Source organism: Elgaria multicarinata, chromosome 18 (assembly GCF_023053635.1).
Source record: "Elgaria multicarinata webbii isolate HBS135686 ecotype San Diego chromosome 18, rElgMul1.1.pri, whole genome shotgun sequence".
NCBI lineage: Eukaryota > Metazoa > Chordata > Lepidosauria > Squamata > Anguidae > Elgaria > Elgaria multicarinata.
This window is the reverse complement of record NC_086188.1, coordinates 11,602,946-11,630,817: the sequence shown is the minus strand read 5'-3', so window position 1 is coordinate 11,630,817 and position 27,872 is coordinate 11,602,946. Positions and strand designations below refer to the sequence as shown.

At 45.7% G+C, this 27,872-nt stretch overlaps 2 protein-coding genes across 2 annotated transcripts in view; one reads left to right on the top strand and one right to left on the bottom strand.

The window, feature by feature from the left end:
* YPEL1 (yippee like 1) overlaps window positions 1-14,047 on the top strand; it is a 120,403-nt gene extending 106,356 nt beyond the window's left edge. Inside the window, exon 8 of the transcript XR_010026271.1 lies at window positions 14,036-14,047. The gene's annotated coding sequence lies outside the window, so the exon portion shown is untranslated. The remainder of the gene's footprint in view (window positions 1-14,035) is intronic.
* LOC134410446 (protein HIRA) overlaps window positions 1-27,872 on the bottom strand; it is a 50,600-nt gene that overhangs the window by 1,840 nt on the left and 20,888 nt on the right. The window contains exons 10-24 of the mRNA XM_063143710.1: window positions 26,686-26,756; window positions 23,824-23,929; window positions 19,758-19,967; window positions 18,470-18,555; window positions 17,002-17,196; window positions 15,311-15,481; window positions 13,837-14,029; window positions 10,442-10,543; window positions 8,893-9,041; window positions 7,845-8,006; window positions 5,982-6,040; window positions 5,200-5,305; window positions 2,875-2,997; window positions 1,441-1,604; window positions 597-685 (exon numbers count right to left, since the gene is read on the bottom strand). Of these exons, the coding sequence (XP_062999780.1) occupies window positions 597-685; window positions 1,441-1,604; window positions 2,875-2,997; window positions 5,200-5,305; window positions 5,982-6,040; window positions 7,845-8,006; window positions 8,893-9,041; window positions 10,442-10,543; window positions 13,837-14,029; window positions 15,311-15,481; window positions 17,002-17,196; window positions 18,470-18,555; window positions 19,758-19,967; window positions 23,824-23,929; window positions 26,686-26,756 (1,986 nt within the window). The remainder of the gene's footprint in view (window positions 1-596; window positions 686-1,440; window positions 1,605-2,874; window positions 2,998-5,199; window positions 5,306-5,981; window positions 6,041-7,844; window positions 8,007-8,892; window positions 9,042-10,441; window positions 10,544-13,836; window positions 14,030-15,310; window positions 15,482-17,001; window positions 17,197-18,469; window positions 18,556-19,757; window positions 19,968-23,823; window positions 23,930-26,685; window positions 26,757-27,872) is intronic.

The window sequence follows — 27,872 nt, the reverse complement described above, 5'->3', positions numbered from 1 at the left end:
ATGAACTGTTATTCTAAATTGACAGGTATGTACAACTTGGGAGGAAATGTAAGATGCATGTAAAATAAGCTTAAATGTATGTAAAATAAATACAATGACCTCTCACAAAGCAGTGTTGGTGACAACACAAACAACCTGGCACTGGTAAACTAATTAAGGTTACGTAGAGAGAGAGAAAGCCATGATCTTGATTCAGGCCACAGGTGATAGAACTGAACTTCTCGAACATGGGAACCTCCAGCAAAAACACTGACTTATAACTTATCAAGAAGGGCCACTGTAAAGTCAACAACAGAGGTTGAAACGTTCTCCCACGGGCTCTGAACACTGCATTTTCTGACGTCAGATCTGTATCCCTCCTTTTTGACACTGAGAATTTATTCTCAGTGTGGTTATGAGCTACAAACTGGCGTTACTTCGTAAAAAAAGCCATTGTACGTACTAACGAGCCCGGTGATCAACAATTGCATAATGCTAACGTGTAGCTGAAATGTCAGTATCCATTCCTGTTCCTTTGCCATCTTGTAGCTCAGCAAAGGCAGAGGGAGACGTACCGAGATTTATTTAATCCATCCTGGGGGGAAGCCAACACTTACCACAACCGTTGATTCCCACTGACTTCCGCTTGAGCTGTGGACCGGACCCAGTAAATCCTTGCATAATTCCCGCAATCGATATTCAAACCCTAAACAAAGATAGAAAGTGAAATGGGGTTCATGATGGATAGATTTACTATCAATAGCGCTGTTCACTGCAGGATGGACTCTCTGGCTGAGCTGGCCCAAAGTTGGCAGAGAACGCTCATGTGCATGGTTTCCAGCTGAAGCCAAGCATAACGTGACGATCGCTCCTTGGGGGTCAGTTTGAAGTGACCCACTGCATGAGGAGAGAGGTGGGTTGTTGATCACAGTGCCGACAAGGGGACTGAGGCAACCAGGGTGGATTTGGGAAGAAAACACCCAAATGAGAGACGTATCAAAGGCAGCAGAGACAACATGAAAAGAAGATCTCATAAGAACATAGGAAGAGCCCTGCTGGACCAGACCAAGGGTCCATCTAGTCCAGCACTCTGTTCACACAGTGGCCAACCAGACATCAGCCAGGGATCCACAAAGCAGGACATGGTGCAACAGCACCCTCCTACCCATGTTCCCCAGCAACTGGAGCACACAGGCTTACTGCCTCGGATACTGGAGATAGCACATAACCATCAGGGCTAGTAGCAACGGAGAGACTTCTCCTTCTCCAGAAATTGATCCAACCCCCTTTTAAAGCCATCCAAATCGTTCGCCATCACGACACCTTGTGGTAGCGAATCCCATCATTTAACTATGAGCTGTGTGAAGAAGTCCTTCCTTTTCTCTGCCCCGCAATGAAAAGGGACATTTTCTCGACGTTACAGTATACCCAAAACCCACCGGACCCCTGAACTCGGCTCACCTTCGTTAACTAGATACCGTGCATAGATAAGGAGCCAGTGGCGGTATTCATGACTCGACTGTAAAGTCAGCGCAGCTGCAACTTGACTCTCCAAGTACGCCAGAGTGGTTTCCTGTTGCACCAAGTGAGGCATGGAGAACAACCGTGCCGCTTGCCTGCCGGAACTGCAAGAGCGAGCAGAGACAGGAACATTTCCAGTGGCGGCGAAGAAATCGGTCCAACCGCAAGGACTTTTGTGCACGCATACCGACGTGAATGGCAAATCGCAGTTTGCCATTGCTGTTACTACTGTATTATTTATTCTGCTTATAAGCCACCTATATACAGAATACCCTAAGCAGCCTAAAACAAGTGAAAAGGAGGTGGACCTGGGGGCAAGGCTGCGGAAGCTTGTTAAGATAGTATATTTACTGTTCTTGCATTGTTCTGATTTTATCTGTATGCTGCCCTGAGATCCCAGTGATATAGGGCGGCATACAAATGTTTCAATAAATAAAGTCATAATACATAAATACACAGTTTCCAAGCGCCGTACGGCCTCTCCCATCCCACTCCAAAGCCCCCAGCTGGACAGCCAAAATAATAATAGTAATAATAATAATAATAATAATAATAATAATAATAATAATAATAATAATAATAATTTGTATCCTGCCTTTTGCCCAATGCTGGGCCTTATAAAGTTTAAAACATACATGGGGGGGGGGGGGGACAAAACCATAAACAATTAAAAAAATACACAACAAAATTATAAGACATTAACATAGATGGAAGGCTGGATTATTCTCCAAAGTCCTGCTTGAACAAAAAACTTTTAGCCTGCTTCATCAAGGAGGGAGCCAGCCTAGCTTCCCCGGGAAGAGAGTTCCAGAGCACCGGAGCAGCCACCAAGAAGGCCCTCTCCCGTGTTCCCACCAAGCGTGCCTGTGAAGAAGGTGGGACTGAAAGAAGGGCTTCTCCAGAAGATCTCAAAGCACGGGCAGGCTCATAAGGGAGAATACGGTCTTTCAAATAACCTGGACCCGAACCATATAGGGCTTTATAGGTCATAACCAGCACTTTGAATTGTGCCCGGAAACAGACTGGAAGCCAGTGGAGCTGTTTTAACAGGGGAGTTGTATGCTCCCTGTAACCAGCTCCGGTCAACAATCTGGCTGCAGCTCTTTGAACCAGCTGGAGTTTCTGAACACTCTTCAAAGGCAGCCCCACGTAGAGTGCGTTACAGTAATCCAATCGGGATGTAACTAAGGCATGTGTCACCGTGGCCAGGGACTTATGAGTACCCAGTGTGCAACTCATAGGATTGCGTCCTAAAATAAATAAAATAGAATGGGATGGGATGGATACAGCTAGCTGCCAGGATAATGTGAAGAGGGAAAGAAGACAAAAATACTGGAGAAGCAGTAACGAAGAACAAAATGCTCAAGCTCATACTTCGACGTTCTCCCTTGTATTATGGCTAAGGGTCCTGAACACAGCAGAGCCTCCTGGGATGGTAAACTGGTTCTGAAGTCTGCACACTGTGCTAGAGTCTCCTGTTTGTCAGAGACGAGGCTCCTGGAAAGACAAAAACAAAAAAAATTCAGTTGAATTAAATACCCGAGAGAGCGCCTTCTCCCTTACCAACCTGCCTGGTCCCTGAGGTCATTGGAGGGCCTGGTCCTGGCGGTTCCACTTGGACCTTTGGTCTGATTGGAGTCCACCAGGAGAAGAGCCTTGGGTGTGGTGGCCCCTTCTCTTTGGAGCTCCCTGCCCCGGGAAGTCAGGCAGGCGCCAAAGCTAGGCTGCTTCCGGTGCCTCCTGAAAACAGCTCTATTTCAGGAAGCCTTCCTCAACTGGCCTACCGTGTTTTTTATGGGCCCTTTCTTTTAACTGAACAGTTTTAATTTGCTGTTCTTAACCTTCTTTCTTTTTACTGTTTTATTCCTACGTGCACCGCTCCGGAATGATATGGAGCGATATATTACACCAGCTTTAAAATCTCTTCACTGGCTGCCAATTAGTTTCCAAGCAAAGTATAAAGTGTTGGTTATCACCTTTAAAGCCCTACATGGTTTGGATCCAGGCTACCTGCAGCATTGCCTTCTCCCATACAATCCGCCCCACACACTCAAGTCCTCTGGGAAAAATCTACTTCAGCCAGCAAAAACTAGATTAACAGCTGTTACCCAGAGGACCTTCTCTTCTGCTGCTCCCAGACTGTGGAATGGCCTGCCGGAGGAGACTCGTCAACTTAACAGTCTTTTAGCATTTAAGAAAGCTATAAAGACTGATCTCTTCCGGCAGGCCTATCCAGTGGAATTTTAAGATGTTTTTCAAATGTTTTTAACAATGTATATTATGTTTTAATTGAGTATTATGTATTTTACCGTTTATTGTTGTTCTCCACCTCGATCAAAATGGAGAGGTGGGTAAGAAATAAATTTATTATTAATAATAAATATTGTAAATAAATAAGTAAACAAATGACAGATAAGATCAACCCCTCTTAAAATCAAATGGGGGAATCGATATTTGCTCCAGTATCTTATTTCCCATCTGGTGAAATCCCAAATTGCAGGAACCTTGAAATCTGTGCTACTGTGTGCGCACTGCAATATGAAGCAAGCACAAGTTCTGAGTGGAAGGGAGGACCATTGCAAAGAAAGGACTTCCCAGTTTAAGGCTGTGCTTTAGGGTCCGTTTATTCCAAAGTAAACCTAGCTGCTACGGAGGAAAACAGCTTGAGGGTAACTGCTGTCGCCTTAGATTAAAGCATTTACCGTATTTCTTCGCTTCTAAGACGCCATCGATTCTAAGGCGCACCCCATTTTTAGAGATGTTAATTTGGGGGGGGGGGAAGGGCATCTTAGAATCAAAGAAATACGGTAGTTTGTTTCCTGTCAAAAGCTGCCTGAATTTCCTGTCTGGGTCTGCCCTCCATCTTGGAGTTTTGTTTCTGCTGCAAAGCAAAACCCCACCGCCCTCCCTGCACAAATGCAGGACGAAGCAAGAGCCCTTCTGCCACCCTCCTGCTTCCTCCCCGCTGAGCCCAGGGTCGCGGCAGGAAGGAGCTGCAGGGGCTGCGGTCAGGAGGGGGCCGGCCGAGGGGCAGCCTGAAAGGTTCGGGGGTCCTGAGCACAGAGGGGGAGACGAACCCCGAAAGGCCTCCAGCCGCTCCCCGCTGCATCCAGGGCGGGAAACCCCAGAGTTTGGTTTCGCGCCTAAGAAGGGAGGGAGAAGGGGCGGGGAAGACGCGAATGGCTCCGTTTCCTTTATTGGCTCGGAGTGACTTCTGCGCCGCTTCAGGCAAAAGGTCCTCCTAAGTGCCGCCGCCACCACCCACCCCAAACCCTCATATAGGGGGGCGGATTCAGTCGCTAACCCTCGTTGGCGCTCAGAGGTTAAAGCAGCAGCAGGTTTCCAGGAAGGAAAAGCAACGCCCCTGCAGAGGAACTTAACCACCAGGACTAAATAGCTTGGGATAGCCTTCTCCTCAGAGGATTTATCCAACCCGCTTTTGAGCCATCCAAATCAGTGACGGGACGTACTAAAACAAAGGACAATACCGTATGTCTTCGATTCTAAGACGCCATCGATTCTAAGACGCGGTCCGTTTTTAGAGCTGTTAATTTAGGGGGGGAAAGTGCGTCTTAGAATCGAAGAAATACGGTACTCAAAAGATCCCGAAGGACCAAACAAAAACCAACTCGCGGATCTAGTCCAGCCCGGTGTAAATGAAAATGAGATAAAGGCCAACGTCCCCCACTCAGCGCTTACCAGGAAGACAGAGAAGGGCTGAAGCAGTACGCTTTTCCGTCAGACATGTTCATTACGGGGATGCCGTGTTGGGTCAACAAGATCTGAGACACAGTGGTTTCGCTTCCTACGAATCAAATCAAATGACATGAGATTCCCTTGCAGCAAGGGGGGGAGCCGCCGCCTCTGCCTCTGGCCCCACCCACCACTGGAACGAGGGCCGAATTCCTTTCAGATGGAAGGCTCAACACCCCTGCTATCAACTCCGGTGACTGGATCGCATGGGGCTCCAGGGACGATGTTGAAGGGAACGTCAAGAGCAGGCGATTTTGACTTCTAATGTGCTTTCGTCGGCGGGAAATGAGAGTTAATTATTCCTCCGCCGGCGGCAGGCCAGGACGAGGGTGAGCAAGGAGCGGCCCTCCAGATGTTCCGGCTTACAACTCCCACGAGCCTTAGCCACCGCAGCCAATGGTGGTGCATGAAGGGAGTTGAATCCAAGCCATCTGGAGGGTCACACATTGTCCACCCTCCCCCTGTGTTAGGGAGATTGAGGGAGCCTGGGAGAGAGCAGTAGGCTAGTCTGTGGAGCTTGAAAAGAAGAGAGTCGTGGGTGCTGTGAGTCGAAGTTTGGGGCAGAGCACCAGCTGCTGGGAAGGAAGGACTGTTGGGGCTGAAAAGTGGAGGGACGGAAGAGGGAGAAGCGGCCGGATGACGCATTTTGGCTTTCAGCCAGACACATTCCCCCCCCCCTTTTTAATATATCGCATAGAGGCAGCCCTCGCTGGAAGCCATTTCATTACCTGCTAAAATCGTTTGCAGGGATTCATCTTTCACCACGACTGACCGTTTCTGAACATTCCTGGAAGTTAAAAAAGAACGGAGAGAAAGGAAACTACGTGTCGGTTCACCAAACGTTTCCCCGAGCAGGAAAAATGAAAACGGGGCAGGTTAGAGCGGCAAAATTAAACACACAGCGGGCTCATATTCTGCTCGTGGCAACAGGAGCTCCGGCAGCAGCAGCCTCAGAGGGCAAAAGGGCCACTCGCCGCCTACGTGGATAGAATTCTTGCTAAGATCCAGGGGACTAGAAAAACACTGACACCGCTTCACGTGAGCTGATCGACTACCTGCTTGTGTAAGAACGCTTTGCTCCTCCCCTGCCCCACATCCAAGGGGTGATGTCAATGGCGGCTTGATCTCAGCAAGTTTGAACAAGATACAATTCCCATCCCATTATTTCCTCCACAGCCACTTTGGAGTTGTGTCTTGTTAATCTCGTCTGAGAGACTAATTTCCCTAGAAAAGCCTTCCTCAACCTGGGGCGCTCCAGATGTGTTGGACTACAACTCCCAGAATGCCCCAGGCAGCTCTAGCTGGGGCATTCTGGGAGATGCAGTCCAACACATCTGGAGCGCCCCAGGTTGAGGAAGGCTGCCCTAGAAGCTGGGAGAGGGACGATCAGGGAATATTAGCAGTGAAGGAGAGAAATAAGGAACAGCGAAAGGCAATCAGTGACTCCACCTTGCTTCTATAGGCCATTTTTATTCCCTTCAGCTTTTTTGGCCTCTTGAGGGTGGGGACTTCAGAAGTCCCACCAGACAAAGCACTCAGGTAGCAAGGGCAAGGTGAAATTAGGTACGTGAAAGTTCCCTGAGAGGAAGCCTATTCCAAGAGGGTTTATTTATTTATTGCATTTTTTTATACCACCCAATAGCCGAAGCTCTCTGGGCGGTTCACCAAAAAATTAAAACCATTCAATGCATAAAACAAACAGTATAAAAACATGATGTAAAATACAACATAAAAGCACCACCAGGATAAAATCAGCAGCAGGGCAGAAATACAATTTTAAAATGCAAATTTAAAACAGCGAAGTTAAAATTAAATTTACAGGCTGTTAAAATGCTGAGAGAATAAAAAGGTCTTCACCTGGCGTCTGAAAGAATATAGTGTAGATGCGAGGTGAACCTCCTTAGGGAGCTCATTCCACAGCCGGGGTGCCACAGCAGAGAAGGCCCTCCTCCTGGTAGCCACCTGCCTCACTTCCTTTGCAGGGGCTCACAGAGAAGGACCCCTGAGGATGACCTTAGGTTCCGGGCAGGTACATACGGGAGGAGGCGTTCCTTCAGATAGCCTGGCCACTGATGTATGGAATTCCCAATTTATGGAGCTTTCAGCCCAGAATTGTAAGCCTCATGCCATTTTCTGTTATCTTTTAGACGCCAGGTGAACATTGTCCTATTCTCTGCTTCTCGCAGCATTTGAGATCCTTTTAATGCAACACTTAGCGGCTGCCTTGATTTTTCGTCATTTAGCTGCTGATACGGCTACTTTTGTTTTGCTACTGGTGGGGTTAGAATTGAATGTTACTGCTTTGATTCTTGTAAGCTACCTTGAGGTTGTCTCTAAGGCAAAAGGCAAGGCGTTTTTAAATAATAAAAATAAAATAAATATACGCATCATTCGTCAAGAAGGGGAACAATCATCATCCCAGCCATCAAGTTTATATCTAGACAGCGGTGTCCTTAAACTGGAGACACGCGCAAAACAGGAAGGCAGAAGCCTGGTCCGCTGAGAAATGCGCAAAAATGGTACAACTCGTTTGTCGTTACAGCAGGTGAGCTTTATTCTTTTCAAAGTGCCAGTCGTAGCCCCGTGCTTACCAGACAGACAGGGTTGCAGCCGTGGTGAGAGCCATAATGTAGAAACCCGTGCAGTGCAGCGTGGAGATGGGCGAATGCAGGACAATGGGGGGGAGGAGACGGCGGCCGCAAGCCGAAAACACGGACAGGGTCCTCTTCTCGCAAGCAACACTCACCACCTCGCTGGGAAAGAGCAGGAGGGAAAAAACACCAACTCAGGAACTTCTAATTTTATCTAAAAGTTTGAGACGCCAACTTCCCCCACCAACGGTCTCTATACTGCAGCCTTCCTCAACCCGGGGCGCTCCAGATGTGTTGGACTACAACTCCCAGAATGCCCCAGCCAGCTGGCTGGGGCATTCTGGGAGATGCAGTCCAACACATCTGGAGCGCCCCAGGTTGAGGAAGGCTGCTATACTGGCTTGCGTGCGACGTGAAAGCAGCACAAGGAGATACAAACCAAGATAGATATCAATACATGAGTAAGAGGGAGACCTCAACATGGTGTTAACTCCACCGTTGAGTGACTGTGGGCTACTGTGGAGTTGAGTAAAATCCATTGTGATGTTTGATTGATAGTTCCTCTGCCCTCTCTCCTGGTCCTCCAGGCAGTATCCCATCAGCCATTGCTGCGGAAAAAAAACAATCCCGGCGGCTCTCCTAGAGCGGCACTCACTCCTTTCGCCGCTCTTGCCAGGGAACTCTGTAGCCAGTGGAAAAAGTCAACTCAACGCAATAGGAAATTCCACGGAGCCCTCCACACAACACTCAACACAACAGTTGTGTAGGAACTCTCCTCTGGATATTCAGCGTGGAGTTTTTCCAAAAAAACCTCCACTGTTGCGTGGAGTTTTCCCGCCAGACTACACATTTCTCAACGGTGGTGTAAAAACTCCACCGTGGAGTTCTAAACCTACCACTGAGAAACATGTTGTCTGAACTGAGCCACTGTATACAAAGTGCTTCGAATACCTCCGAGGCTCTGTATCAGTGCCTCACCCTGCCCCTCTGCATCCTTGCTCAAGCTTTTGGGTGCTCACAGACACACACTATACACACACACACTTACCAGCTTCCCGCTGCGGAGAGAATCCGGCTGGTGAGGACCGTCTCCCATTCCTTTCCTTCTCGACTGCACTTTAACCTGCTAAGCTTTGAGCCTCCCACTGTAGTGATTTCATTCTCCACTTCAATATACATGGAGGGATCTGAGCTTACCTGCAAAAGTCAATTCACTTAGAACCACAGCTGAGCAAGAAAGCCTCAAATACAGACCACTCCAGTTGAAATACATTTCGAAAAGCTTGCAGGATCACACCCCTCCGTATCTAAAGTCGCAAGTTCTGTATTTTTAGAAAAGGGCTAAAAAATGCATCCAGCGTTCAAACATAAAAGGGCTTCCTGTGGCAACTGCCCATTTACAGCTAATATGTAACCATAATTGTTAGGTTTGAGGAGCGTTCTATATAGTGTGACTGGTAGGCGGTTTAATAATCATAATTATTACTAGACTTTTCCTATCTCTGGAATGTGAATTTAGCATTCAGAGACTCCAGTATTCTAGAGATACAAAAGTGAATCCAAGTATGAGTATAGAAAATGAATCTCTTCGTCATGCTTCACCTGTTGCACATTTGGAAGCTCAAACAATGGTTCAAGTTCTAAACTGTGGTTACTGCAAACCATGGTTTGGTGCAGCCACATTCGCACATAACGATAAGCTAGGATTCCTGGTTTATCCTGGTTTACTGTGAAGAAGCGCTGTGCTAATACACACAGCTCCTGCTTCACTTCACTTCACTTCCCCCTTCATGCTAGTGAGTAAACCTAACCATGTGATTTTTTTTGAAATGGTCAGAAGTCTTATTCAATAAAGGTACTCATTCATGCAACTAGGAAGGGTCAAGCTTACAATGACCTTCAAACCCAGGCTCCTGGGAGGAGCAAACCAGGAGCGAACAGGCCGTGTGCACTAACACGTTGCAGGTTCACAGTAGGCCAGGAATACTGGCTTACCATTATGTGCAAACACTACATCTGAATTTAGTTCACGACAGTGCGTTCAAAAGTCTCACAAATCTGCAAGCAAGTGAAGAAGACGTTTTCGGAGGTTTAAATTCCATGTTACATTTTTTCCCCCAGGTCTCAACTTAAGTCTTTATCATGATTATCTACCCTGAACCGTCAACACACAGGGCACTTTTTACAGAGCTACCCAGCAAGATTATAATCTAAACCAGCCTTCTCAAACCAGGTGCCCTCCTGTTGTTTTGGACTATAACTCCCAGCATTCTTGACCCGTTGGCTAGAAGTGATGGGAGTTGTAGTCCGACACGCACCGGGTCGGGAAGGCTGCCTTGCGGTTCTAACAATTCAGCATTTGTCTCTTTTATTTCTGAGATTCTGGAAATGCCATGAGCATTTGCTCTGGACAGCCACTTCCGTTCATGTGAAGCTTATAACTATACGATATCAGCTCGAGTCCATATTGGATTTTGGCTTCCGAGGACTGAACACGCCGTCTTTCCCTCTTTGTCTTCAGAAGAAAGGTAAGCAACGGTGCTGACGGCCGGTGATTCTTCTCCGCTCCTGTCTATTTCGCTTGATCAGCCACTTACTTGCAATGCAAACGATTTCTGTGGGACTGGGGTTGGCAGTTTAAGTGCTACGGGTGTGCTGTGGCAAACGCCGTCCTTCTCAGAAGCCAGAAGAGCTGGGGACTGAAAGACAAGCGCAAAACAACCCGTAGTCAGTTTAAGCTCAGCACAAACGACGGATAAGTCGTCCGCCCAACCACTGCCCTGAAGAAAGGAATCCAGGAGAGGAGCAGGGAGGGAGGGAGCCAAGCAGGTGACGAGAAAAGCAAGCACCAGCCCCATTGGGAGATTGCGCACGTGTTTTAACTGTGTGGTTTTTAATGTATTTTATAAGGGTTGTGAACCACTTTGAGGATGCCAGTCAAAGACCAGGATATGGATCTGCTAACCCATACAGGTAAATAGGTAGATCATTAGATAGACAGAGCCTAGTAGTGCATTGGCCTTCAGCCGGTGTGCCAGGACTCTCAAGTGGGTTGCACCCTGAAGTTCAAACTGGCAGTGCCAACACTATTTTGCTTTGGAATAAGAAAATAAATGATGATGATGATGATGATGATGATGATGATGATATTTATTTATATTCTGCCTTTTGCTCAATGCTGGGCCTCAAGGCGGCATTACAAAAATTTAAAACATATACGTTTAAAACTTATAAATAGAAATATACAAAGTTAAAAAGATATTAAATATATTCCAACATTAAAACGTTTAAAACGGCGGTTTTAAAAGCCCTTGGCACAGACAGCGGTCCCAATTATTCGTCACACGCCTGCCGGAACCCAAAAGTCTTTGCCTGCTTTCGAAAGCGCATCAAGGAAGGAACCAGTCTAGCTTCCCTGGGGAGAGAGTTCCAGAGCACTGGAGCAGCCACTGAGAAGGCCCTCTCCCATGTTCCCACCAGGCATGATGGTCGTGGGGCTGAGAGAAGGACTTCTCCAGAAGATCTCAAAGCACAGGCAGGCTTGTAAGGGATCTTGTGTTGAGACGATACAACTGGGGGGTGGGGGTGGGAACAAACTATAGTGTTTGTATTTAAAAAAAGGAGGGAGGTGACCAGATACAGAGGGAGGGCAAAGTTCTTTTAGATATGTAGAAGGTGGTATGGAGTGTGGCTTTTTCAACCCCTATCTGGACAGATCAAAGGAAGGACTTCTTCACACAGCGCATAGTTAAACTATGGAATTCACAGCCACAAGACGTAGCGATGGCCACCAATTTGGATGGTGTTAAAAGGGGGTTGGATAAATTCCTGGAGGAGAAGGCTATCCATGGCTAATGGTCCCGATGGCTGTGCTACCTCCAGTATTAGAGGCAACAAGCCTAAATACATCAGTTGCTGGGGAACATGGGAGGGAGGGTGCTGTTGCACTGTGTCCTGCTTGCGGGTTCCTGGTTGACAGCTGTGAGAACAGTGCTGGAGTAGATGGACCCTGGGTCTGATCCAGCAGGGCTCTTATGTTCTAGCTTTGGCATTGTGTGTTCAGCTATCCTACTGCATTCAACTATCCAAAATAGTGATCCATGCTCTGATAACCTCTCGTTTGGATTACCGCAATGCATTATACGTGTGGCTGCCTTTGAAAACGGTCCGGAAACTTCAACTGGTACAAAACAGGGCAGCACGGTTACTAACAGGGACTGGCCGACGAGACCACATCACGCCAGTCCTTTTCCAGCTTCATTGGCTGCCAGTCCAGGTCCGGGCCTGATTCAAAGTGCTGGTATTAACATTTAAAGCCCTAAATGGCTTGGGGCCAGGCTATCTGAAGGAATGCCTCCTCCCGTATGTACCTGCCTGGACCCTAAGGTCATCCTCAGGGGTCCTTCTCCGCGAGCCTCTGCCAAAGGAAGTGAGGCAGGTAGCTACCAGGAGGAAGGCCTTCTCTGCTGTGGCACCCCAGCTGCGGAATGAGCTCCCTAAGGAGGTTTGCTTGGCACCTACATTATATGCTTTTAGACGCCAGGTGAAGACCTTTTTATTCTCCCAGCATTTTAACAGTCTATCAATAAATTTTAACTTGGTGTTTTAAATTTGTAATTTTGCATTGCTGCTGTTTTTATCTGGTTGAGCTTTTATATTGTATTTTATATTATGGTTTTATGCTGTTGTTTTATACTTTGGATGTTTTTAATTTTTGTGAACCGCCCAGAGAGCTCCGGCTATTGGGCAGTATAGAAATGTAATAAATAAATAAATATTGGGATCCTGCCCTCCTTCGCATTTGCAAGGGTGGGTAACTTTGGGAGGCATTCATGTTTCCCTGGATGCCACTGAGGGCCACAATTCTGCACAGCCCTGCAGGCTCGGGGGGGGGGGGAGTGGCTGCATGAGGCAAGCATGTTGCCCACCCCTGCTATACAGTAAAATCTGACATGGGTGCCCTCTTGCAGTTTGGGATTAAAGGTGGTCCTGTAATTCTTAAAGGTTGGCAGTGGCGTGCTTGCAAGTTTAAAAGGGGAAATAAACAGAGTTGGCATTTGCACTTACATTCCCCGGCTTCCCCTTCCTTATATAAGAACAGTTTTACTGCTTTAAAATTATATATTGTTTTTTGTGAACCGCCCAGAGAGCTCCAGCTATTGGTCGGTATAGAAATGTAATAAATAAATAAATAAATAAATAAAATAACTTGGTTTATGATTTAATTTGTTTTTAGCTGTGTATATTTACTGTTTTATACTGTATGCTTTTATCTGTACGCTGCCCTGAGATCTTATTGATATAGGGCGGGATATAAATGTTTTAAATACATAAATAAGATCATCCTCAAGGGTCCTTCTCCGCGAGGCCCTGCCAAAGGAAGTGAGGCAGGTGGCTACCAGGAGCAGGGCCTTCTCTACTGTGGCACCCCGGCTGTGGAATGAGCTCCCTAAGGAGGTTCGCCTGGCATCTACACTATATTCTTTTAGACGCCAGGTGAAGACCTTTTTATTTCCCCAGTATTTTACCATCTTATCTTTTAACTGTTTTAAATTTGTATTTCAGATCTGTATAAATCTCTGCATTGCGGCGCGGTTTTATCCTGGTGGTGCTTTTATATTGTACTTTTTATGCCGCGTTTTGATACTGTTGTTTGTTTTATACTTTGAATGGTCTTCATAATTATTATTATTATTATTATTATTTATTTATATAGCACCATCAATGTACATGGTGCTGTACAGAGTAAAACAGTAAATAGCAAGGCCCTGCCGCATAGGCTTACAATCTAACAAAATCATAGTAAAACAATAAGGAGGGGAAGAGAATGCAAACAGGCTTTAATTAATTAATTAATTAATTAAATTTAATTGATTTTTTTTGTGAACCGCCCAGAGAGCTTCGGCTATTGGGCGGTATAGAAATGCAATAAATAAATAAGTAAATAAATAAATGAAGGCCATCAAAAGGAAGTAACTAGCGTTCTCGTTACCTGAACGGTGAGTGTGACGGGCATAAGCCTGGAGTCCTTTCGAGGTCTGCCTTTCTTCTTCTTTTCTACTTCAAGTTCCAGTTTGCGCTTGGAAAGCGACATGGGCTTGGCTGGGATCTTCTCCTCGCTGTCGCTGCTGCTCTCTAGGATATCCCTGGGTTTACTGTCCTTAACTGAGTTCTGCTCCTTCAGTCTGCAGGAGGAATCAAAGGGTTAGGGGCGCAGTTTACATTGGGTTTTCCAAAGCCGAAGCTGCCTTGAACCAAAATCAGAATCCACTGGTCATTCCAGACCAGGACTGTTTCCTCTGACTAGCAGCGGCTGTCCACGGCCTCGGGCAGAGAGCCATCCCCGCCCCCCGCCCCAATCGGGCATCCCGATAAGCTTTTAGCTCTGGGATCTCAAACGTGGTGCCCACGGACACCTTTCTTGTCACCTGCCAGGCCTCTGCCCCTCCCGACTTTTATTTCTTAAGATTTTTTAAAAATTAAAACTTTGCTTTTAAAAACTGGGAGGCTGACTTGTGGCAAAGCAGAGTAGTTTTGTGATTTGGAGCTCCACCCCCCCGCCCCCGGTCCTGTCTTATACTTAGGTTCCGGAGCGATTTACTTTTCTTTTAGACTTGCCAGTTTTGTTTTCTGGGGAATGGGTGTCCTGGGACCAGCCAAGCCCACCACGGCAGCTATTTTATGAATGGATGCGGCCATTTTGTGAAAGGCCCCACGACGCTCTAAAAATCCCCAAAATGTGCCCACTGACCCCAAAAAGGTTGGGGACCACTGTTAAATTTAGCTGCAGATGCTGGGGATTATTATTATTATTATTATTATTATTATTATTATTATTATTATTATTATTATTTATATAGCACCATCAATGTACATGGTGCTGTACAGAGTAAAACAGTAAATAGCAAGGCCCTGCCGCATAGGCTTACAATCTAATAAAGTCATAGTAAAACAATAAGGAGGGGAAGAGAATGCCAACAGGCACAGGATAGGGTAAGCCGGCACAGGGTAGGGTAAAACTAACAGTATAAAGTCCGCACAACATCAAGTTTTAAAAGCTTTAGGAAAAAGAAAAGTTTTTAGTTGAGCTTTAAAAGCTGCGATTGAACTTGTAGTTCTCAAATGTTCTGGAAGAGCGTTCCAGGCGTAAGGGGCAGCAGAAGAAAATGGACGGAGCCGAGCAAGGGAAGTAGAGGTCCTTGGGCAGGCGAGAAACAGGGCATCAGAGGAGCGAAGAGCACGAGCGGGGCAATAGTGTGAGATGAGAGAGGAGAGATAGAACCCAGAGCCTTCTGTAGGTAGAATAGGTACTCTTCTATGGGCCCTCCTCACCCTCTTTTTTGCCCACGGGCAAAATTTTTAAAAAAACATCGCCCCTGGGTAGATCCCTAACTCATGGCCGTTGGGACCAGGGCAGCTATGTTTACCCCAAGTTTGTGCCCTCACCTGTGCGGTTCCTGCCTCACCTGTCTATGGCAATCTGGTTGGTGTGCGTTATGGCAGTAGTTCCTGAGGTGGCTTTGGATCGCTCCGTGAACCTAGAATCAAACGCTTTCATTGGTTCCATCTTGGAAGAGGCTGTCAGCACAGAGGGTGAAGATGCCGGAGGGGCAGCTGAGGCAGAGGTAGCATTTACACTGTAAAAAGGGAGGGAGGATAATGAAAATGATGATAATACTATACGGCACCCTGTTTTTGTGAACTTGCAGACAATTCAGCACACACACATCAATATTAAAGGCCAGCCAATATAAATATAGATCTAGTTCAGCCGTCTTAGAATGAAATAGAACGCATGAGCCTCTTTGCGCAAACTGCCATCTTGGCCCTGTGGGGAAGAAGAAGGACCGAGGGGACAGGAGCAGGCAGAAGTAACATTGGGGCCTGCTCCTGCTGGACTCTTCCCCCCCCCCCCAGGGCAAACTGCCATCTTGGCCCTGTGGGGAAGAAGAAGGACCGAGGGGACAGGAGCAGGCAGAAGTAACATCGGGGCCTGCTCCTGCTGGACTCTTCCCCCCCCCCACAGGGCAAACTGCCATCTTGGCCCTGTGGGGAAGAAGAAGGACCGAGGGGACAGGAGCAGGCAGAAGTAACATTGGGGCCTGCTCCTGCTGGACTCTCTCTCTCTCTCTCTCTCCTCCCTCCCTCCCTCCTTGACTCCTTTTCCTTGTGTGTCATGTCTTTATTAGATTGTAAGCCTGAGGGCAGGGACTGTCTTTTTTGCTAAGTGTAAGCCACTCCGAGAGCCTTTTTTGGCTGAGGAGCGGGGTATAAGTATGATAAATAAAATAAAATAAATAAATACTGGGAGATTCAGGACAGATCAAAGGAAGGACTGCTTCACACGGCGCATAGTTAAACTATGGAACTCACTACCACAAGATGTGGTGATGGCCACCACTTTGGATAGCATTAAAAGGGGGTTGGATAAATTCCTGGAGGCGAAGGCTCAATGGCTACTAGCCCTGATGGTTGTGTGCTATCTCCAGTATTCGAGGCAGTAAGCCTGTGTGCACCAGTTGCTGGGGAACATGGGTGGGAGGGTGCTGTTGCATCATGTCCTGCTTGTTGGTCCCTGGTCGATGGCTGGTTGGCCACAGTGTGAACAGAGTGCTGGACTTGATGGACCCTCGGTCTGATCCAGCAGGGCTCTTCTGATGTTTCAGTTGTATGCGCATGTATGTCTTAATATTTTAACTTGTAAGGTTTTAATTGAATGTGCATGTATGTTTTAACATTTTATAACGTTTTCTCTAGTCTTTTTTATACGACCCGCTTTCATACTCTGTGTATATATAACTTTTATCTATGTAATTGGCCTCAACCTTTATTTGGTTGCCTTCCATAAATTGATTGACTGAATATTCTTATGAAGTCACAAAATTATTTATATAGCACTGATGGCGCTATATAAATAAATAAATAAATAAATAAATAAAAATAATAATAATAAAATTATATTCTTATGAAGTCACAAAATGGATACTGGTGTTTTTATGTTTCTGATGGTTTTTAAATTTTGTATACTTTTTAATGTTTACTGTTTTAACTTTTGCGAACCGCCCAGAGACTGCTTCGGCTGTGGGGCAGTCTATAAATGTAATAAATAAATAAATAAATAAAAGGCAGAAGATGAGACCTCTTGCCCGATACCCACCCGTCTTTGTTGGCTGCATCTTCAGTTGGTTTAACGCTGACCACCACTGGCTCTAAGGCAGGCTTAGAGATGCCGAGGGAATTGGTTGCATTGTAATCTAATGACATGAGCTGATTCGTCTGAGAAGCTGACATCATAGAGCCTGCTAAGGATCCAGATATTGGAATACTATTGAAAAAAGCTGTAGAAAAATCCCTGTTTGAAGGTGGAGAAAGAGAGCAGACAACAGTCAAGGGAAGTGGTTTTTTTTCCCCAGTGTCAAGATTACATTTGCCTGCCGGCGTGTTCAAAGATGTATATGAATTAAACACAAATATATGTCTTGAGTTACATGATAAAAAGAAGAAGAAAATACAGATTTCTGTTACCCAGGATAGTTTCTTGGGTTGTGTTAGCAAGGGCTGGTTTCTCATTGCATATTAGATAGCATTAGGGACAGAATGGCATTCCCACAGGATAGTTCCCAGGGATGGAACAGCGTGCCATTCAAGATCCCATAGTAGTCCACATTTTAATTGAGTTCTCGTTGCTCCTCTGTACTCATTGGCTCAGTTCACACAACACATTTCTCTATGCAGTGGGAAAACTCCACTCAATGGTTGAGTTTGCAGGGAGTACTCACCACACAACGGCCTGGTTCAGACAACACGCTAAACCATGCTACTTAACCACAAAATGGTTAAGGGAATGTATTAAGGTTAATGTATTCCCTTAACCATTTTGTGGTTAAGCAGCATGGTTTAGCGTGTTGTCTGAACCTGGCCACTATGTTCTAACTCCACCATTGTGTGACTGTGGCCTCCTGTGGAGTGGAGTAAAACTCAACTCAGCGTTTGATTGACAGTTCCTCCGCCCTCTCTCTTCCCCCAGTCCTTCTGATGCTATCCCATCAGCCAGTGCTGCAAAAAAACCAATGCAGGCCGCTCTCCTAGAGCAGAACTCACTCCTTTTGCCGTTCTTGCTAGGGAACTCTATAGCCAGTGGGTAAACTCCACTCAACTCAAGAGGAAACTCCACGGAGCCCTCCACACAACACACAAAACAACCGTTGTGTAGGAACTCTCCTCTGCACAGCACGGATATTCAGGGTGGAGTGTTTTTCAAAAAAACCTCCACTGTGGGGTGGAGTTTTCCCTGCAGACAACACATTTTTCAATGGTGATGTAACAACTCCACCATGGAGTTCTAAAACCACCGTTAAGAAACGTGTTGTGTGAACTGAGCATTTGCCTTTTCACTGGAAGTTGCTTTCATTTTCAACAATCTATACTTCGCTGCTGCATCCAGTCTCAAAAAACAAAGTGATGCAGGATGTCTTGAAATCTATTAGAAGTAAGATTTCAAATCAGTGTGTGTATGTATATATGGAAGGTGGAGTGCAAGAAAAACCTCTTTTTGAGCACATGAGTTGGGAACATCACAAGACAGGAGGACAAACACACACACACCCAAATCCTTCATGACATACCCAGTGTCCAGCTGAGCTATGCAGAGAGGTGTGATCCTTCTCCGGCCATCTGCTGTCCGGGTCTCAACTTGTTTCTTCAAAAGATTCTGTCATAAGAAAAGTGGTTATTGGAACTTTTGCTTTATAACTCCTATTAAGGCCTATCAAGATCTATCAAAGGCCCATGAAGATGTATCCCTCTAATATTGTCCCCATAGCCTCTGTAAGTCTCCGCTTAACAAGGATGGCACTGAACAACAGCCCTGCAAGCAAATCTTTTAGATTTGGACAAACTCTTACTAAAGTTGCATTTCCTAAAGGACAGGGCTTCCAATGCAAAGACGAGCTGAAAGTTGCCATCTTAACAAATTTGAACAGCGCATAGCAAAACCGCATTTGAGTAAAGAGATTCCAAGGCAAGTTCTGGAAACCACTTCTGAAATCGGGTTTTCCCCAGTCATAAATGCACCAACTGGATATACTGTGCCCAAGGACAAAATTCTCAGATTTAGCAACTTCTAACTGTGAATGTCAAACCCTTTATATTAATGAAATGTCATGTGTCAAGCTAAATAAGACTCCTTCTTTAAAACAGGGTCTTCTTCCTCTCTTGCATCAATGAATAAGTATCGTCCTCAGACATCTCATTTTTCCTTTTGGGACAATACACTTGCCTGATATATTTCATTCATATCTGTACTAGACTCTCTTACCCACATTTGTTTTTTGTTATTGCTTTGGTTGTTTTTGTACTTCAATAAAATAAGTTTTTAAAAGTGGGCCAAGATTGGGTGCTAACCAAATTAGATTTTGCTGTGTAGTCAAGACATTGGCCTGTTTCGCACATAACACTAACCCATGGTTTGTTGCCCTACCAAAGTTTGTTTGGCAAAAGTATGGTTTGTTTTCTCAATTCCTGGGCTGTTTGTTTCCCTCCCCCATTGCCTGCTCCCTCCTGGTATCCCAAATGCCTTTGCAGCACTGTAGTACTGGTATGTAGAGTAGCTGAGTCTTTTTAAAAAACTGCTCTTGCCTGCTGCCTCTATAACCTGGCGAAACAACCCATGAACCACCCCTGATTCTGGGTTCATGTATAACAACAACCTATGCTTTAAACAACCCAGAGTTCACAACCCAAAAACAAACCACAGCTTCTCTTTCTGGGTTGTTTGTAGTTAACAAACCATGGTTTGTTAAGCACGGCAATCCAGAATTTAACAACCTGTATCATGGGTTAGTGTGATGTGCGAACCTGGTCAATCACAAACTTTTCACTTGAAGGAAGTGGATCACCACCTGAAATATCTACCTTCCTAATGTCCTCCAAGCTCTCCCCATTCATCATGCTTGCCACCTTAGGAGCAGCTGCTGTGCCTCTTATCGCCTCACTCTTCTTTTCCGCCTGCTGCCGTCTTTGCTGGTACTTCAACATCTCTGGATTCTCAATAATAGCAGTAGACAGGTGGGCCTCAGTCATTATAGCCAAGCTTTTTCCATAGGTAGACTGATGGATGTTGCTCTAAGGGGTGTAAAAAAAGTAAACAGAAAACCACTGCTTAAATAAGATGCGCAAACCATAACAGTCATTGACAAAGAACTAGGGTGAAGGTTGAATATCCAGGTTAGGCAAGAATTTCAGTAGTAGTGACTTATTGTTTAATCTCGATGAGATTCCAAAGGAAGTGAGGCAAGTGGCCAGGGTGGATAAAAATCAATTATTTTTTTAAAAATAATTTTAAAAAATCTGGTTTTTTTTAAATTTAAATCGGATTTTTTTAAAATTTAAATTGATTTTTTTTTAATAAAATGCTTTTTTGTGGAAAAATCTATCTAAAGACAATTCTCTGTTTAAGATACATTATAGTCCAAAGGTTATTCATCATGAAATAAGGATTAGTTTTTAATTATGTAGCATGAGGCTGTATGTTTATGCAATGTTTAAATTTTGGGGTAAATGAATTCCATTCATCCATTCACCATGTCATGCTCTTCCAGAGGTTTCTGTAAGATTATGGGGCAATTTTTCTATCTAGAAGATATTATCACAGATGCTTGATTTTACAGTCCTTAAAACTGTGAATTTGTGTATGCAGAGATCACAGTCCCATTGTTCCTTCGCAAATCTATGTACACAGAATCAACCCCTTACCTCTTAAGTGCTAAGTTTCCAAAAAATTCAATGAATAGAGTGCACTTTTGGGAGGGGGAAAATCACATGATTAAATCGAGTCTTTCTGAGTAGTGATTTAAATCGTGATTTAAATCAAATCCACCCTGCAGGTGGCTACCAGGAGGAGAGCCTTCTCTGTTGTGGAACCCTGTCTGTGGAATGAGCTCCCTAGAGAGATTCGCCTGGCATCTACATTACACTCTTTTCGACGCCAGGTGAAGACCTTTTTATTTTTTTCAGTATTTTAACATTCTTATCAACTTAATGATAACGTTGCCGTTTTAAATTTGTATGTTAAATCCGTATTAATTTCTGCACTGCTGCTGTTTTATCCTGGTTGTGTTCTTGTATTGCATTTTATACTATGTTTTTACATTGTTTGTCTTATATTTTGAATTGTTTTCATGGTTTTAATTTTTGTAAACCATCCAGAGAGCTTCAGCTTTTGGGTGGTATAAAAATGTACTAGCAGTGAAGATATTTCTTTAAGAGCTTTTTCTTATTTCAAATCTAGAAAACCATTCTGAATTCATCAGGCTCGAAATAATTGTCCCAAGTAAAACACGCAGTGCTGGTAAAGAGTGCACAGCTACATTTATCTTGTAAAAGCCTATAATTATTATTATTATTATTATTAATAATAATAATAATAAATAATAAAGCCAATTGCTGCCTGAGATCTGGGGGCCATCATTTATTAACACTGGTTAATTTAACAAGCCACCTTCAGAAACCATGGTTTGAAGCTGGTTTGCTTTGAAACTGATCAGAACGTGTTATAAACCAAGATCCCCAGTTTGCAAACAACAGCAAGACGGGAGTTTGGAGAACTGAAAGTAAAGACAGCCCGAGTCCTATTCAGGCCCATTCCAGCACCTGAGCGTAGTGCTGGCCCAATACACTTCTAAAAGGGAAACATTTTCTGCAGAAAAATATAGCAGTGGAACAATTCCAGTACATTACTGAAGATTTTACAGGCTTTGCTGCAGAATGTAAAAGGACACCTCTTCTAGTTCAGACCCAGTATCAGTTTTATATGAACATATAAAGTAGCCTTACATAGGATCAAAGAATTGTCTCCACCTAGCCAAGGACTGCCTAGGATTCCGCTTGAATTGCTGCCTGTATGTTTCCAAGCCTGATTCAACATGCTGGTTTTGAGCTTTAAAGCCTCACACAGCTTGGGACCCCAATACCTGATAGGGCACCTCCCCTAGCATGAACCGACCCATTTGCTATGTTCAGCATCTAAGGCCCCCTGATCCAGGTGCCTCTTCCGAGGGAGGCTCAGAGCCGGGGAGGAACAAGGGAGAGGGCCTTCTCCGTGGTGGCCCCCCAATTCTGGAATGATCTCCCCGACTGGCACCAACATAGTTATCTTTTCGGCACCAGGTTAAAACTGCCCTCCTCTCTCAGGCATTTGGCAGCATAGCATGAGTTTTTAATCAGGTCTTGGAGTGACTTTGGTTGACTGTTTTTAAATACAGGTTGTCTGTGTGTGTGCCATACATTTTTATGTAAATGGTTTTGCACTTTGTATCATGTATTTTTAATGGGTTTTCATTTCTGTGAACTGCCCAGAGAGCTTCGGCTACGGGGCGGTATAGAAATATAATCAATGACACAAAATGAAATGTTCATTCCAAAACTGATGAGCTCGCCGAGATCTCTAACAGAGGTCTTCAGCCCTCCTGTTTCCTCAGATCCTTATTAAGAAGAGATGGCATAGACAGTATCAGGGATCTTCTACAGGCAAAGGCATGTGCGATACCACTCAGCTATGGACCTTCCCTTCGACAGAGAGCAATTTGAAAAGCATGCAGACACACACGCACAAGAACAATATGCATGTGTTTGTAAGTGCAGAGGCCACCAGTGAGGGAGGAAGCAGCAGCCAGGCACCTCTCCACCGTTCCTGGGTCCAGCTCCAGCTGAGAGCCCCCTCCCTGCTACTACCAACTGTCTCTGCAGAGGCCACCAGTGAAGGAGGAAGCAGCAGCCAGGCACCTCTCCACCGTGCCTGGGTTCAGCTTCAGCTGAGAGCCCCCTCCCACCTGCTGTCAACTGTCTCTGCAGAGGCCACCAGTGAGGGAGGAAGCAGCAGCCAGGCACGTCTCCACCGTGCCTGGGTCCAGCTCCAGCTGAGAGCCCCCTCCCTCCTGCTACCAACTGTCTCTGGAGAGGCCACCAGTGAGGGAGGAAGCAGCAGCCAGGCACCTCTCCATCGTGCCTGGGTCTAGCTCCAGCTGAGAGCCCCCTCCCTCCTGCTACCAACTGTCTATGGAGAGGCCACCAGAGAGGGAGGAAGCAGCAGCCAGACACCTCTCCACCGTGCCTGGGTCCAGCTCCAGCTGAGAGCCCCCTCCCTCCTGCTACCAACTGTCTCTGGAGAGGCCACCAGTGAGGGAGGAAGCAGCAGCCAGGCACCTCTCCATCGTGCCTGGGTCTAGCTCCAGCTGAGAGCCCCCTCCCTCCTGCTACCAACTGTCTATGGAGAGGCCACCAGAGAGGGAGGAAGCAGCAGCCAGACACCTCTCCACCGTGCCTGGGTCCAGCTCCAGCTGAGAGCCCCCTCCCTCCTGCTACCAACTGTCTCTGGAGAGGCCACCAGTGAGGGAGGAAGCAGCAGCCAGGCACCTCTCCATCGTGCCTGGGTCTAGCTCCAGCTGAGAGCCCCCTCCCTCCTGCTACCAACTGTCTCTGCAGAGGCCACCAGAGAGGGAGGAAGCAGCAGCCAGGCACCTCTCCACCGTGCCTGGGTCCAGCTCCAGCTGAGAGTCCCCCCTCCCTCCTGCTGTCAACTGTAACTGCTGAACTTTCCAACTAAGATTGTAGTGCCTGAATTTGCTTTCCTTTTCCCCCTCCTCCTCCTCCCTCCCAATCCCCTTTCCTTTTGTGTCATGTCTTTTAGATTGTAAGCCTGTGGGCAGGGACTGTCAAGAAATAATTTGTAAGCCGCCGTGAGGGCCTTTTTTGGCTGAATGGCAGCATAAAAATCCTTAAATAAATAAATAAATAAATAAGTGAATGCAGGTATGAGCGCACACACCTGTTTATAGTGAACAGGCCCCAGGTTCCCAGCTGTGACCCAGAAGGACCTGTTAGAATTGGCAATGCAGCCCCTAAACAAACAAACAAAATGTTCCCCTGCCCCCTTAAGACAAGAAGCTGAATGATCAAGCCCATCCAGAAGAATGCATGGTACCTTCTCTTCTTCACTCAGTGGATCACCAAGTTCATCTTGAGAAAAATCCAAAAATGCCACTGATCCATCCATGGAACACACCAAGATGCCCAGGCCGTTCAGGGTCCTGAAGAACAAGAAATCGAGAATCGCGACTAGTACCTTACGATGGAAGGAACGGGTCATGTAATTAGAAGGCTGGGGGGCTTGTGGGATGGGGGCACGCGACCTGTTGGCCACCCCTGAAACACGTCGAGGTTCTCGACTGATCCCGCGGCCTGAAAGTCGCCCCAGTGAAACCTTACCACAGCTCAGCAAACCCAAACTCCCATCAAACAGCCCTGCATTATGGTGTATTGCTGTCCATCTTACACCGATGGTGCGTTGGTGGTGTTGGTCCTTCCGGAACTGCTGAAATAACCTGCTAAGCCAAGGATGGGGAACCTCTTTCATCCCGAGGTCTGAACATGTTGGGAGAAGCTTTTGGGGAAGCATTTCAGGGTGGGATACCGAAAGGGGCGGAGCCAAAAATACAAGAAATGCTGCCCTATTTTAAAGGGCTTAAAGCCCTTCCTGTCAGTTACTAAGCCTTAGGGGAGACAGTTCAACCTTTGAAAATGGGGAGGAAACAGCAAAAAAGCAGAAATGGCCATTGGTCGGGAGTGAAGGGGGTGGGGCCAGGGGAAGGGGCGGGGCCATCTGAATTAAGATTGTGTGTGTGTGTGTGATTCTGATTCCCTTTTCATCCCTGTTAGAGCAGTACGACAATGGAATCAGTTACCTAAGGAGGTTGTGGGCTCTCCCACACTAGAGGCCTTCAAGATGCAGCTGGACAACCATCTGTTAGGGATGCTTTAGGGCGGATTCCTGCACTGAGCAGGGGGTTGGACTCAATGGCCTTGTAGGCCCCTTCCAACTCTACTATGCAAGCAACTTGGAAAAATGGCAGAATAAAAATGTCATACATGAAAAAGCTTCACAACTTTGAAAACAGGACTGCCCTGAGTGCATACGAACTCAAGAAAGTTTTAAACTCAGTAAGGAATAAAGTAAGAACTCAAGTTTTTAGTTTCTTTTTGATGCCTATGCATTTTACTGGTTTGGCTCTCACTACACAAGGCAAACATGACAACCCATCCGAAGCATTTCCCCAGGCGTTTAACAGGCTTATATCAATTGCTGGAAGATTTTGTCTACTTTGCTGAAGTTTGACGATGAATTTTTTACACTGTTCTTCTGCTCTTCATTCTGCTTGTCATTTATACCGATGCTGGTTGTGTACCAACTTGACCGCTTTGCTGACGCGTGTCCTAAAAATCTTTTAAATAAATGAATGAATAATCTGCCTTCTTTTTTTTCCCCTTTCTTTCTTTTTTTAAACCCACCCACTTGTTGCTTCTCTGCACACCTGTGACCACACTGAACTCAAGGAAGGCTCATCTCGTCTTCCCTCTTACAAGGGGGACGTTTCGCAACGCTTCCAAACCAGCAGAGAGAGTAACTCGGAACAGGAGGGAGGCGACACTCTTGCCATTTGCATCTGAAGCTGCACAGTGCCCCCAAGGGGAGAGGAGGTATCACTGCACATTGGCATGTAGATTGTCTAGGTAAGGGGTTCTCAATCGTTTTTGTTCACCGCCCCCCCCCCTGCAAATGCCCTTATGCAGGGCCGGATTAAGGCCAGCTGATGCCCTAAGCACAGCCCCATAATAGTGCCCCCTTGGCCCTTCCATTGCTTAGCAGGCAAGACATTAAGATTCAATGAGTGCTGAAGGTGAAATAAACCATTAAAAACTCAGTTTTCTTCAAGGCCACCCCCCACTCCAGAACACACAACTATATTACATATAAAGTGTTTTTTGTTATATTTATTTAACACTAAATAGCAGCAAGCAATATAAGCCAATTACTAGGGTGACCCTATGAAAAGGAGGACAGGGCTCCTGTATCTTTAACGGTTGTATTGAAAAGGGAATTTCAGCAGGTGTCATTGTATACATGGAGAACCTGGTGAAATTTCCTCTTCATCACAAGAGTTATAGCTGCAGGTGCCCTGCCCTCTTTTAAATCTGGTCGCAGTATAGCTCCTGCAGTTTTAACTGTTGTGATGAAGAGGAAATTTCACCAGGTGCAACATGCATACAAATGACACCTGCTGAAATTCCCTTTCCTGTGCAATTGTTAAAGATTCAGGAGCCCTGTCCTCCTTTTCATATGGTCAGCCTACAATTACTTATTTATAACTAGGGCAACAGAAACAAAAATACACATTTTCGTCACTGTTTTATGCATTTTTTAAAATAAAACTGTTATAAGGGGGAAATGCAAATGCAAAAATTTATTGAAAATGATTTTTAATCACCCTCCAAAAGAGCATAAGACAAAATGAGATCTGATATTATCTCCACTGAAATTATGTGATCTCAAGAGCTTACTTTTCAATTTTGGTGGTGCTCCCCTTCCTTTGGTACCTTAAACACGTGCTTATATTGCTTAAAGATTAATCCAGAGCTCCCCTTATGGGATTATTATAAAATTTATAGCACAATCCTTTACGTATCTACTCAGAAGTAAGCACCACAGAGTTGAATGGGGCTTACTCACAGGTAAGTGGGTTTACAGTTGCAGCCTTACTCCGGGGTGTGTGCGTGTGTCCTACTATAAATCAAAGCACATACACCTTATATTTTAATAAGCGTAATCCTGCCTGTCTAATGGACATGTCTGTGTGTGTGAGCAAAGTGAAGTGAAGTCGGGTGTGATGTTTGATGGCTTTAGCGTCCATCTTACGGTGAAAAGAATTCAAGAGAGGAGCTTGGCTTTCCCACTGGACACATTTTCACACGAGTAGTTATCTTTCATCACAATCAAAAGCCATCTTACCATGAGATGTCCATGATCGACTTGTCAAACAGCTCATGTATGACGACCAAAGGCCTTTTCAGACACGTCAGCTAAAAAAACAGAAGTTTCAGGATGATAAGTGTCATAGACTCATCTAAAAACCAACCACTTTAAAGACTCCACAGCATGCAGAAAAACACGCCATGCATTAACACAAGCCAGCTGAACGCCCAATAACGGAAAAACCCAGATGGAAGGAGGGTGGGATATTGAAGTTTACGGCACAGCAACAGCTATGCCATATTGCGCTACACGCTAACCCTTTGCCAATGTGGGAGAATGCTTTCATCAGCAATTTGTTCCCAATAATTCAAACCATCTTACTAAGAGAACCACTAACCAATAAAGCTAAGGAATTTGAATAAAGAATGTAGATCCAACATTTCCAGCCAGATTTGTGGCTAGGTTTGGAGCAAGAAAGGAGGAATAAATAGTGCAGCCTTCCCCAACTTGTGGAAGCCTCCAGCTGTGTTGGACTACAATTCCCACCTTGCCCCAGCTATGGAGGACACCACGTCCTGGAAGGCTGCACTAGGCCGTTTTCTTTTTCCGGGTGCGAGCTGTACCAACTTTGACCTCGCGTGCATCCCCCACCCACACGAAAGGCAAGGAGATTGAAAGTTTACAGTTTGAGGTTGGAATAACTCACGCACACACACAGTTTCCTGTTACATCCAAACACAGGAAACTGTGGCTAATTTTAACTGAGATTAGTTCAAAAAAATCAGGATTTGAAACCACAGGCCCACGGCTTGCTGCAGCTTTCTCAGTCCTACTTTAGTGTTTCATCTGAATCTGGCCTAAGTTCCCACTAAGAAGAGGAAGTGAATCAAGATCTGAGTTGCTCCTAGAATAGTGAATCTTTGGGGGTATAAAAAGCCTTTTTGCATGGTGTCATCAACATTTATGGTTCCGTTTAATAAGATCCTTCCATTGAAAAGGTTCATAAGAACATAAGGAGAGCCATGCTGGATCAGACCAAGGGTCCATCTAGTTCAGCACTCTGTTCATACAGTGGCCAACCAGCCATCAGCTAAGGATGAACAAGCAGGACACGGTGCAACAGCACCCTCCCACCCATGTTCCCCAGCAACTGGTGCACACAGACTTACTGCCTCGAATACTGGAGATAGCACACAACCATCAGGGCTAGTAGCCATTGATAG